This window comes from Pezoporus occidentalis, unplaced genomic scaffold, assembly GCF_034315485.1.
Source record: "Pezoporus occidentalis ecotype Australia unplaced genomic scaffold, CSIRO_AGI_Poc_V1 ctg93, whole genome shotgun sequence".
Classification (NCBI taxonomy): Eukaryota; Metazoa; Chordata; class Aves; order Psittaciformes; family Psittacidae; genus Pezoporus; species Pezoporus occidentalis.
The window spans coordinates 1982296-1994607 of record NW_026916294.1 but is presented as its reverse complement, the minus strand read 5'-3'; the positions used below and the strand labels follow the sequence as shown (position 1 = coordinate 1994607).

General features: G+C 36.7%; 1 protein-coding gene across 6 annotated transcripts in view; it reads left to right on the top strand.

The window, feature by feature from the left end:
- The window catches only part of EPRS1 (glutamyl-prolyl-tRNA synthetase 1), a 38301-nt gene extending 28213 nt beyond the window's left edge, over positions 1 to 10088 (top strand). For all 6 annotated transcript variants that reach the window (XM_062605975.1, XM_062605980.1, XM_062605978.1 and 3 more), the window contains 10 exons: positions 36 to 108; positions 887 to 966; positions 1254 to 1355; positions 1981 to 2136; positions 2253 to 2450; positions 2804 to 2977; positions 5008 to 5168; positions 6146 to 6224; positions 9381 to 9445; positions 9707 to 10088. In XM_062605975.1, the coding sequence (XP_062461959.1) occupies positions 36 to 108; positions 887 to 966; positions 1254 to 1355; positions 1981 to 2136; positions 2253 to 2450; positions 2804 to 2977; positions 5008 to 5168; positions 6146 to 6224; positions 9381 to 9445; positions 9707 to 9857 (1239 nt within the window). In that variant the 3' untranslated portion in view covers positions 9858 to 10088. The remainder of the gene's footprint in view (positions 1 to 35; positions 109 to 886; positions 967 to 1253; positions 1356 to 1980; positions 2137 to 2252; positions 2451 to 2803; positions 2978 to 5007; positions 5169 to 6145; positions 6225 to 9380; positions 9446 to 9706) is intronic.
- The last annotated feature ends 2224 nt before the right edge of the window (positions 10089 to 12312 follow it).

The window sequence follows — 12312 nt, the reverse complement described above, 5'->3', positions numbered from 1 at the left end:
ACTCCCCCCCCCCCTTTTTTTTTGTCTTCTTTTAGGTTGCTTGGGTCACAAGATCAGGGAAAACAGATCTGGCTGAACCCATTGCTGTACGGCCCACGAGTGAAACAGGTAGATTTTTTTCATGCAGTTTGGCTGCAAAGGAGACAGTTGCAAGTATGGTGTAGCCGATAGACAAGCTTGTGAAAAGTGGAAACCCATTTGTTAGGGTGTTTTCTATAACTCCTTACCAAAATATCCTAATTTTGCTGTTGCTTACAGCAAGTGTCAAAACACTGTATGTTCCCTTAATTGGAGTTTCCTAGGAAATGTACGCTCTAGGAATTTTTATATATCCTGAAGACTGACTTGCTTTGACTGAAAAACATGTTTTGTTTTGGTTTTTCTATACTGTTTATAAAATTTCTTCATCTTATTATTCACTTCAGTTTTCCAAGTACTTTGTCTATAGCTGTAAATTAGCTCTTACTAAAATTTCTTCTGAGTAATTTAAACATACATTTTAAGACCTAAGTCTGGATGCAGTTTTATTGAATCAGGTACACTATAGTGTCCTGAAGTCTTGAGGTTGGTGAATTTCTATTTGTGAACCTAACTGTATTTACATACCCTAAGCCAGAGGCTCAAACCTAGTGTCATTAGATGTTAAGCTTTGGATTGTACTTTGGCCAGCAACAAGCAAGCTATTTTGCAGAGACACAGGATGAAGTGAAAGTACTCTTTTATGTGAAAATATTATGTGTTAAGACCAAACTGTTCTAAAGAAAATTTAAACATAAGAGCATATTTCTCACAGCAGAGAATGTTAAGCTTGTATGTAGCAAAAAGAAAAGGTTTGGCTTAAACTGGCTATATTGTGCAGAGACCTAAAGCTGTTTTCTTTTTACAGTCATGTATCCTGCCTATGCAAAGTGGGTGCAGTCACACAGGGATCTTCCTATCAAGCTTAATCAGTGGTGTAATATTGTGGTATGTCTGTGCAGAATTTCTGACTAACACTTATATTCTAAGTGAAGTGTAGGACAGTTACTCTATGTGGATATGGCCTGATGATACTGAACACAGCACATATTCATGGCAGAAGTATGAATGTGGTTTGGGATTTGTTTTCTCACTGTTTTTAACGAAACATAATTTATCAACATATTATATTAAGTAAAATCTGTGAATTTTCTAATACTTATGTGTTATTTTTACAATAACTTGACACTTTACTGGTAACCATGGTTTTCAGTCGTTTATTTCCCTCTTTCCAGCGCTGGGAATTCAAACATCCCCAACCTTTCCTTCGCACTCGTGAGTTCCTTTGGCAAGAGGGTCACACAGCATTTGCAACATATGAAGAAGCAGCAGAGGAGGTAAAAAGCAAATGTAATAGTGCTTTTGCTTTCAGAAAGCTACCTTGCTCCATAGCAACACAACCAAATCAGAAATTGGTCTCCTTTTCTTTGTCATGAAAAATGCCAAGTGTACTGGAACCTATTTTTTTTATTTCAGATTTAACTTATGTCGAAGGCTTTAGTCTTTTCAAACAACATGGAGAGTTTGAAGAGTGTGTTACATAAAAAGAATGCTTTCCTTAAAAATTGTTTTCCATAAAAATCTAAATAATGCATTCACATATTAACAGCAAGAAATTTTAATGTTTCCTTTGCCCAAGGATAGATATTTCATTGAGTATCATAGCATATCTTTATTTACTTAGCAGATATTAAGACGTTTAGGTGGAAACCAGAAGTCAATGTAACAAATGGACTGGCATTTCTGTAGTGACTCTTGTTTTCTGTCATGGTTGATAGTTGTTGCTATTTGATTTATGGAAAACAGCTGCAGTTTAAAGCAATTGAAAAAAATGTTTGTTTTTTTTTAATCATGATCTTGAAAAAAGTGTTACGTTTTTAAGATTTTAGACTGACATATAAAAATTTCATGATTTAGCAAATGCAAAATACTGAGTAGTTCAAGAGAGTATGTTCATCATAGGTGATGCAGATACTTGATCTGTATGCTCAAGTGTATGAAGATCTCCTAGCAATACCTGTTGTGAAAGGAAGGAAGACAGAGAAGGAGAAGTTTGCTGGTGGTGATTATACAACCACTGTGGAGGCATTTATATCTGCCAGTGGAAGAGCTATCCAGGTATCTACTAGAAGAATGATGTTTTTCAGTAAATAGAGTAAGATGAAAGCCTTAAACTGATGCTTGATAAACTTAACATTCCATTAAGTAGAGTTTTCTGTGTGCGACTATTTCAGGGAGCAACATCGCATCATCTAGGGCAGAATTTCTCAAAGATGTTTGAGATTGTATTTGAAGATCCCAAGAAACCGGGAGAAAAACAGTTTGCTTACCAGAATTCCTGGGGTCTTACAACCCGAACTATTGGTGTAATGACAATGATTCATGGAGATAACATGGGACTGGTGCTCCCACCTCGAGTAGCCTGTGTTCAGGTGTGTAAAAATGCTTTATCAGTTTGTTTCCTTTCCTGTCTTGGAATTCACAAGAATTTCATATTGGGCTCCTGGAAGAGTTAACGTAGCACAGGAGCTGTCCAATCATGGAGTGTCCTCTATAAAGTTAGCACAGATCATTAAGATACTTTTAGTGGTCAAGATCCCTTTAACAGTCCATTCATTTAAAATAATTGTATCTGGATCTGGATAAAAAGGGAAATGTATCCTTTACTTCTGACAGCTTGAAAGAGATTACTATTACGTGGATATAAGGCCACAATATTGATTTTTAAGTTCCTATAAGTAGTAGCTATTTAAGAACTTAAAGTACACGTTATGTTATATTGCAGGTTGTAATTATTCCCTGTGGTATCACAAATTCCCTTTCTGAAGAGGATAAAGAGGCTTTATTGAAGAAATGTAATGAATATCACAATAGGCTGCTTGGTATTAATATCCGTGTACGGGCTGATTTACGAGACAACTATTCACCTGGTTGGAAGTTCAACCACTGGGAACTTAAGGTACATTTCTTTCCAGGTGTTTTGAAGCTTTTATGTGGGGGTATGTAGGAGGCCTTGTATTCTGAAGGCAAATATTTTCTCTAAATGAAGATGTGTTGTCTGATATTTAATGATCACTTTCATTAATAAATGAAGAAAAGGTTTTCTAAGACTTGCTCAGTTTGCTGGGCTTCATGTGTCATTACAGATTTTTGAGTTTCCAGGTCTTTACTTTATATACCCAGAAAATTAATAGTACAAATTACTTGCATGTTTAAAAATTTGTACTAGCACTTAAGTGTCTCCAGAGTCACAACAATGCCTTCTCTGCACAGAGTGAAACAGAAAAGATAAACCTGTACAGCGTCAACAAAGAAAGGAGCAATTTGTTTTGTTTCACAATTGCCCTGTTCCCTTTACATAGTAGTTGAAAGGAACAGTTCTGCTTCATTAAATATGAAGCTTTTGTAAAACAAAAACAACAGAATGAGACTATGGTAATTAGAAATTGAATAATGTATTGAGTGATTTTATGGGATCGTGTTCTGAATTCAGTGTAAGATGGTAGAAGCTCCCTGAGTTGTTGAAAGTTCCCATTGTGTACAAGTTCTTTTCCCTTTGTGTAACCTTATTTATTTCTTTTATTGGAGCTGTGATACCACGAATCCATGTTGGGAGATGTTTTTAAATAAAATCAGGTTTATCAATTGAGGCACAGTATGGGGCAAACTTGATGTTTTTTTATTCAGTCTACTAATGTGTCAAGCATAATGTGTAAACTGCATCTTCAGGCTAATGCAGGCAAAGTACACTCATTTCATTGAGTATTGATAAGGAATTTCACAGGGTAAAAAATATTAAGTAGTTCAAGGATGAACTGGAAAGTATCTTGCCTTAATGTACTTTTCAGCCTAGCAGATTTCTCATGTTAACCCCCAAAACAGCCAAATCATTAGTATCTCTTTTTTTATGATGTCTGGTAGTAGTTCCATTGCTCTCTCTTGGGAAGTCTTCCTATGTGTCCATTAGGCATACTTTCACAAAAAATCAAGAAAAAACCAACAACAAAATCACTGCCAAATATGTTCACACTTACTCTCTTCATCTCCCATGAATGAATGTGTTCATCCTGGGACATATGCTAGCAGGATGTAGTGAAAATGTTAGGCTCAGTATACTCTTAAACTGACTAGTAAAGTGGAAACTCTTTTTGTCTGATGGTATATAGGGCATGAGACATTACATGGCTCTTATCAGTAAAGTTTATAAAGTGTAAAAGCTTTACATAGATAAAGCAATGATCTCTTTATAGTTAAATATTCAGTGCAATTAATGTTGATGTTAGGGATGTATTTAACCGAACTTCTGTTATTTTCTGTTAATAGAGTTGAAAATGTTCTGTGAAAACAGAATTAAAAGGTATTATTGGAAGAACAAGAATAAACAGGGGAAGTTCAAATTGGATATAAGGAAGACTGGATATAAGGAAGAAATTCTTTACTGTTAGGGTGGTGAGGCACTGGAATGGGTTGCCCAGGAAAGTTGTGAATGCTCCATCCCTGGTGGTGTTTTCAAGGCCAGGTTGGACAGAGGTGTCCCTACCCATGGCAGGGGGGTTGGAACTAGATGATCTTAAGGTCCTTTGCAACCCTAACTATTCTGTGTTTCTATGAATATTAAAATTACTGTGGAAGTCTTAATCATTCAGACTTCAAAAGTCTAACTTGCACTATCTGGGATAATTGTCGTAGTGTAGTTTCAGTTCTGATTTAACTGTGTTAGTATTACTTGCATGTTGTCACAGGTGTAGTCTCCAAGCAAGTGGAGCAAGGTACGATGCACAAGTAAAGAATGTGTGTATGGGAAAGACAGAAATACGTAAAAGCAGTGGAATATATGTTAGTTTATTTCAAAGAAACTTAAATGTATAAAGTGATTCCATATCAAGGCTGGGCATTAAGGTTAAGAAAAGAGAGAAAGAAAACGACATCTCCAGACAATTATAAGTGTTTGCCATTACTTTAATCATTTTTTTTTTTTTTTAAATGAAGGGCGTTCCAGTCAGGGTTGAAGTGGGACCACGAGACATGAAGAGTCAACAGTTTGTAGCTGTTAGAAGAGACACAGGACAGAAGCTGACCCTTTCTGAGCATGAAGCAGAAGACAGACTGAAGCAGATCTTGGAGGACATCCATGTTAACCTTTTTAACAGGTAAACAGAAAGGTACAATAAATGGCTATGCTAATCACAGATGCACTTTACCTGTTGGAAGAATTTCTCACATTGTTGGTTCATCTGTGAAGAAAGACAGGTTAGGTCCATCTTCCTGTTTGTGATACTAATTTTTCTGTCTCTGAAACTTGTTCGCACACAGTGTTAGAAGCTTTCTATTGTGCTTATCAAATAGAACGTTAAAGGTTGTGAACTGTTTTTACAAAATACTTCTGTGTATTCATGTGAAGTATTAATAAGCACACCATAAATAGTTCATGGATTAATAATGCACAGGATTCGTTCCACAAAGATGCTTTTGGTAAGGAATTTTGAAAGATAGAAAGTTGTCCAAGAAACCGCAGTAGCTGAAGTTCAGAAGTGTACTTAAATCTGGATTTCATAGGATTGTTTCCTTATAAGCAATCAGATACTTTTGGAAATGTTATTTGCACTTATTGTGTATGCCAAAATCCTTTCCCTGTCTGTCACTGTAAATTGTTGCTCGTAGAAACACTGAGAAAGAACAGGGTAGTGATCCAGCACTATGGCAGAGGAGTTTTCCTCCTTTCTTCTGTGGTGATCAAAGCTGCTTACAAGCAGAGTATTTTTACCTAATTAAAAAGCATTTTGATACTGAGATGTAGATTTTTCTTTGTTAATTGTCTTCTGTACCTGTAGTACTCATCTGTTTCTGTCTGCAGTTGGTCAGTGTTGAGCTGATATGCCCAACAGTGTGAATTAACGTGGTAAAATGTGGAGCAACTTGGAGAACATTCCATAAGCAATTAATCAAAATTTTGTCTCTTTGAAGGCAAAAGCAGTAGAAAGACATAAACTGATTAGGAAAACTTGAATGAATGGATAGCTTCTCTTACAACTTTTCGTTTTAACTGACTGAGAACTTTGTAAGTTTGGCTACTGAGGTTACATGTGTAAATCTGCCCTGACCTATTTTTTTTCTTTCCTTTTCTTAGAGCTTCTGAGGACCTAAAAAGTCATATGGTGGTGGCCGATACTATTGAGGACTTTCAAAAAGAGCTTGATTCAGGAAAGGTAAGAAAATTTACTTCATTCTGTCTTGTAAATGTGTTCACATGTGTTCTGTTCCTTACAAATGATCAGGGGCTAGAAATTTCAAAACTTGCATATAAATGCTGTTGTGTTTTTTATGGAACTCTCCCTTCACAAGCAGATGAAGCTGCACAAAAACAGTTTTCCCAACATTTGTAGGATATGTTGCTGTTTTCTTTTGCTAAAATACTGTATTTACTAAATGTGGTGTTTCCACCACCATTCAAAATATAGTCCTGTGCTGGAGGTGGCAGGGTATCTTGAAATGACCTACAGCGGCTGCAGTTTGGTAAGTTGCATTTTTTATTAGAAGGTGCTTTTCAGAGAGATTAATGCAAATATTGTATTCAGATTAAGATAAACTTCCAGACATTATTCTAATGCAAGCAGTGAAAAACACTTGTCAAATCTCATAATAGGTCCAGGTAAGAGTTTAAAGTACATGCAATTTACGTCAAAGAAGTTTTACCTTTATGACCGAAGTAGAAGCCATTGGGTTCACTGAGAATTACTGCCGAGTCAGAAACCTCCTTGGGTTGATAGTAAGAATACTGCATAATGTGGATGATTGAACCTTACTGTTCAAGAAAGCCGGTAGAGAATTGATCTTCTGCTTCTTTTTCAGAGATCCACTAACAGCAGTTCTTAACCCTGAAATTCTGTCACAAGCCTCAGCTTGTGAATTTTTTCATGTTTTGAGATTAATGTGTTCAAGTAGTAAGATCCCCAGGATCAGTCATTAAGGCTGCGTGTTTTATAAAGAGAGATCAGGGTTTATTTGTGTTAGATCTAATTAGATCCACTCTGAAAAATTAATAATTTCTGTTGGAAAATGCAAAAGTACTTCTGTTAACTGCAAAAATAGTTTTAAGTTACTCTTGGTTAGGCTTAACCTTCCATCACACTCCAATTCTTGCATTTCTATTGCGCTTCAATTTATAACAAGATTTAAATGAATAATTATGAACTTCAGAGGAGGGACTGATTTAGCATGCTTATGAAGTTCTGGATATAGAGATCTCAGACATTCTGTGCATAGGTGCTACAATAGTAGCACCTTGCTTTCTGCTACAAAGCTAAACGCAAATGTGAAATATTCTCTTTCCAAACTGCTTTGGGCACTTCCTGCTTTCCTGCTGACTGCAAAAGTTATTTCCTCAGTTCAAGTGTTTCTAAAGCGTCTGATTCTGATGGTAGATTTAAAAAACCCAAATCTTTAGTCTTTGCTTAACACATAATAATGCTCTATATAAAGTTCAACTAGTACTACAGCTCTTATGTACTGCGATTTCAAGATGTGCTAGCACGTATCTTTCACTTATGAATTAAACAAGCACTCTGAAACTATGATTGATTGTCTTTAAGGCAAAGAAACAATTGAAGATAAGCTCATAAATTTATAAGAGATGCAGTAAACTTTAATGTAATAATAAACTGAAATTAAGAGTCAAGCTCATTTCAAGAGTGGGAATGGAATGTGAAGCTGATCTGTATTTATTACACATAAATTATTTCCTTTAACTTTGATAAAATGGAGTAGAAGAAAGAAGATTCTACACTTACTGCAGCGGTTTCACATGATACCTCCTGCCTATGGAGAGAGCAAAATGCTTGGTCTTCAACATCCAACACTAACTGCTGTGTATGGCTAGATTCCAGAGAGGGCTGAGAGTATTAAAATGTGTATCATGTTTAGAACTCTAATATAATCTAGTTTATAATGTAGTTAAACTTGAAAACATGAACAAATATTTTTACATTCCAAGTTGGATACTTGCACCATTTTGGTACTTTGGTTATATGAGTTTATTACAATCAGTATATCTGAGCTGAGAAAAGTGACGTACGTAATTTTATGACTGTTTCACTGTCTACCTATATGTGTTGTATGGACAAAGTTTTACAGCATATACGTTCTGTAGTATCTTGAAATTATCCTGTTAGCACCGTCTACTGTTTAAGAGGGAATTTATAAGCCAAAGTACTCCTGCTTAATTCCTGTCACTGTTTTCCCCTTTACCATAATTGCAGCATAGGCTATTAGCTCTTCCAGAATGTAGACTGCTTCTGTGTTCTTCTAAGTTGAGCTGAAACTCTTAAGAATAATTGCACAGGTATTTAAACAAAGTTTCACTTAACTAACAAAGGCTTAATGCAAGAACAGTATAGTAGAGTGGTAATAGTTCCCTTTTTTGGTTGCCAGTGAAGTCTAATAAAGGTGTGTTCTGGTTCAAGACAGAGAATTTTGAGAGCATAAGTTTGGTTTTCGCCACAGAAGAGGAAACCTCAATCACAATTTGGATTGAATTAAAATGACTGTGAAGATTGAATTTAGTGGCCTTTGTTGCCTTTAGATAATATTAAAGGAGTGGTCAAATATAGGTAGGGGGTGTCTTTTTAACAGTAAATCCGCTTTTTAGTAGCAAACAGAGTTCTCACTGTGAAAGTCCATTAAAAATAAAAAAAAAAACCCACAACTCCAAATCAACAGTAAAATGGAATGCAAAACTTAGGAAAAGAGATTCGCTGCAGTAGCTAAGAGTCGTACTGAGAAGAATATATGAGATTGTTTCAACTTTCTTATATTTCTTCAGTTAAGCTAACTGAAGGAAACGGCAGGATATTACACACCACTTCCCTCTGCCCCCAAGACAAATGTGCTGCTGGGGATTCTGTTAAAATACATATGTCCTTGTCTTGTTCAGAAGATATGAAAAATCTTAGTCAGGGAGTCAAAATGGAAATTTCATTAGGAAAGCACTGTCGCATAATATGTAAGCAAGTATTTATTCTGCAGTTTGAAAGTATCAAACTTTTCCTGAAAAACGCAGTATTTTTCCACAGAAGGGAGATACATTTGGTTAAAAGAAAAAAAAAGAAATCAACACTCTGACTTGCTTTAAATGCTGCTTGGAGTGTGTGTAAGTTTTTCCATGCTGCGCTATGGAGGGATGACTGTGCTTATCTATTTCTATGATGAGAAAGAGCTATTAAAAATTATTTGTAGCAACTGCAACTTTTCCCACTTATGCGTGTATATGAGATCTTAATGTTTAGGAATCTTCCAGAGACGAGAATGACTTTTCAGATGTATAACTGTTGGGTTTTGTGTCTTTCCGCTTCTCCTCCCTGCTTCAGATTGTACAAATCCCTTTTTGTGGAGAAATTGAGTGTGAGGATTGGATCAAGAAGACGACTGCCAGGTAATATATGACTGAAAAGGGGAGTATCAACCAAGATCAAACGAAATGCTGTGAATATAAAATGGGAATGTAAGATGCCTCTGGGTATGACACTGATGTACACTGCTCACCCTTGACTCTTGCTGTCCTGCATAATTCAATATATTTATTCCTTTAGTTCTAAAACTTTCAGACGAAGGTGCTTTTGAGATTTTATGTATAATACATTTATTGCACCTTTAGTTTTTAATCAGAGTATTTACGAGTATCTTTTTATTTCAGGGATCAAGATCTTGAGCCTGGTGCCCCCTCCATGGGAGCAAAAAGCCTCTGCATACCTTTCCAGCCAATCCGTGAACTACAGAGTGGGGCAAGATGTGTCTGCGGCAAAAACCCTGCCAAGTTTTACACCCTGTTTGGTCGTAGTTACTAAATTACTAGTGAAGGCACCTTCTCCTTTATCTGTGAATCCACCTTTTTTAAAGAATACTGAAATAGCCCCCGAACTTAATCAGTTTGGCGACTTTTTAAACAATTCAAAAAACAAAGCCATAAACCAGAACACCCCGTGTCCCTCCCCGACAGTTGTCAGTCTTAGGCTAGCAGTAATTCACAGACTTTTCTGTAAACATCTCTAATAATAAACATGTATTGTGAGCTGTAAGATGCTCTGGTTGTTTTTTCTGTTGCTCAATGGGTTATCCTTTGCTCATGATAGGTATGCTTTGCTCATGACTTCTCTTTCCGTTTTGGTGCATGTATTTTGTTGTACATTGAGAAAATACCTGAAAGATTGAAGAGAATATCGTAAGCAGTCTACAGTTTAGTGGCCAACATCAACTTTATGGATAAAACATCTGCTTTTAATTCTGTCTTCAAACTTTTCAATTTTCAATACAGACTTGCTGCTAACTAGGCATGGTGAATGCTGCCCTTTATGAAAACTCCCTCAGGAGCCAGGTATTAAAAGGAGTATTTTCACCCTGTTGTAAAACAAGTTTGAAAAGCTACCTTAGATTAAATGCCACACTGTTAGCAAGATGCAGGTGAGTGCCATTTCTTGCAGATCCTTTGCCAATCCCTGTTTCTCTTATCTTATAAACTGGCATTTATAGCTGTCTCACAGTGATACTGCAGTAAGTAATGCAAAGGCAGTCTGAAGAGAGGTATTTTCATTGCTAAAGATTTTAGGCGCTGTAGTTAAATTTAGAGCATGTTTCATAAAACCCTTTTGCTTTTCCTGCACTTACTATGTGTTGCTTTAGCAGAGAAGGCTAGAGGTTGCATGGTTATGAAACTGTTTTTAAGAGAAAATTACATCTACTCTGAGCCTAGGATTGACTTTAACAAAAAAGAGATAGACCTGGCACAAAATACATTTTGGATGATATGCTTAGTTTGTTACTTTTTTTACCTCCTCTAGGTTTGAAGGCTGTTTATGTAAATTGCTTTCCCCTCAAAAGAGTTGAGTGAAAACTTGGCAATTAAAAAGCTGGCCCAGTAAGATCCTCCCCATACTCTTCCTGGGACAATACTACATGGCTGCCTGTCTCCAAACCCTTATTTTTATGTAGCATCAGTAGTCTGAAAGTCTTACGCGTACAGTGCTGTTCCCAGGTCTTCACAATTCTCTGCTTTTCAGAACCATGCAAAACATTTGCTTTTGCCCAGGTTCCTATGGTCAGCCCACTTGGTCAAAACTTTGAATGTTAAACTGGACAGGCCATTGGTTCAAATTTAGGATCATGCACCTTGTGATCATACAGAAAAAAAATGTGAAAGAATTAAGATCATTTTTCTCAGAGACATAGAACAGTGCCCCTAAGACTTTTTTGTATGCTGTCTCTAACACTGACAGAAGTGATACTCTGAGAAAGAATGTAAGTAGTAATACCGGAGTGATGTTTTCCCAGCCTCGAATGATGGGTAAGACTTGTCTTCAGAGGGATTGTCCTTTGAAGGAGGTAGAGGAAGTGTCCTCGGGAATTAGAGACAGGAACGTGCCAAGACAAGGCAAACCAGATTATTAACAGTAGATGAGCACTTCAGGCTCCCACTGATGCACTCCACAGTACTGGTATTTTACAAGTGATATGTGGAAGCTCAGAAAAAAGGCGAAACAAAATGCAGTGTCTAACACTGTTGCAGCCTTATCAGTTTGAACAGCCAACCTTCAACTAGTTGACTGGATCAAATTCATGAGTAAACATGTTGACGATACTGTTTGTAGAAATGCGTTGCTTTCCACCTACAAGTGGGTTTGTTTGAAGCCAGAAATTTCACAGAAGACCAGCCCTTCCACCACTACCTCCCTTTCTTTTTCCCTTTTTGCCCAGCATGTTTCCTCCTGATCATATTAGGGCTTGAAGTGTCTGGAATGTGGGTGACTCCCCTGTAAACCTCTTGATCTTCCACAGAGATGCCAATGCCTGCCTGGGAGAGACAGGTCCATGTCAAGGATTACTCCACCAGAAGCACAATATGAGCTACCTGTAAAGCATTGTAGAAAAGTCCATACTGTTAATTTTACTGGTGTGGAAACTTTCATACTCCTAGTAGATTGTGTCTGTTAGAAAGTAAGTATATGAATCTGAATAATACGCTACAGTTGGTTAAATGATACTACTTTGTGTTTATAACAGAACTGCAAATCTCTTACTGTTTCTTAGTTCTTATATACTGATAAATTTGGATTAAATTGCATAGTAAGGTGGGATGCAGGGGAGCTGCCTTGATGTGGTGCTGTTCTTTATTGACAGAGTCTATTTGAGCATTTTGGCTCTGCTGCAAAGGGAATGCTTTATTTAGCTCAAGCTCTTGTTTTGGTAATTGAAATCTTGTGACCTGAGAGATCTGAATTTTCACCTAGGTCTGTTCCCATTGAAAAT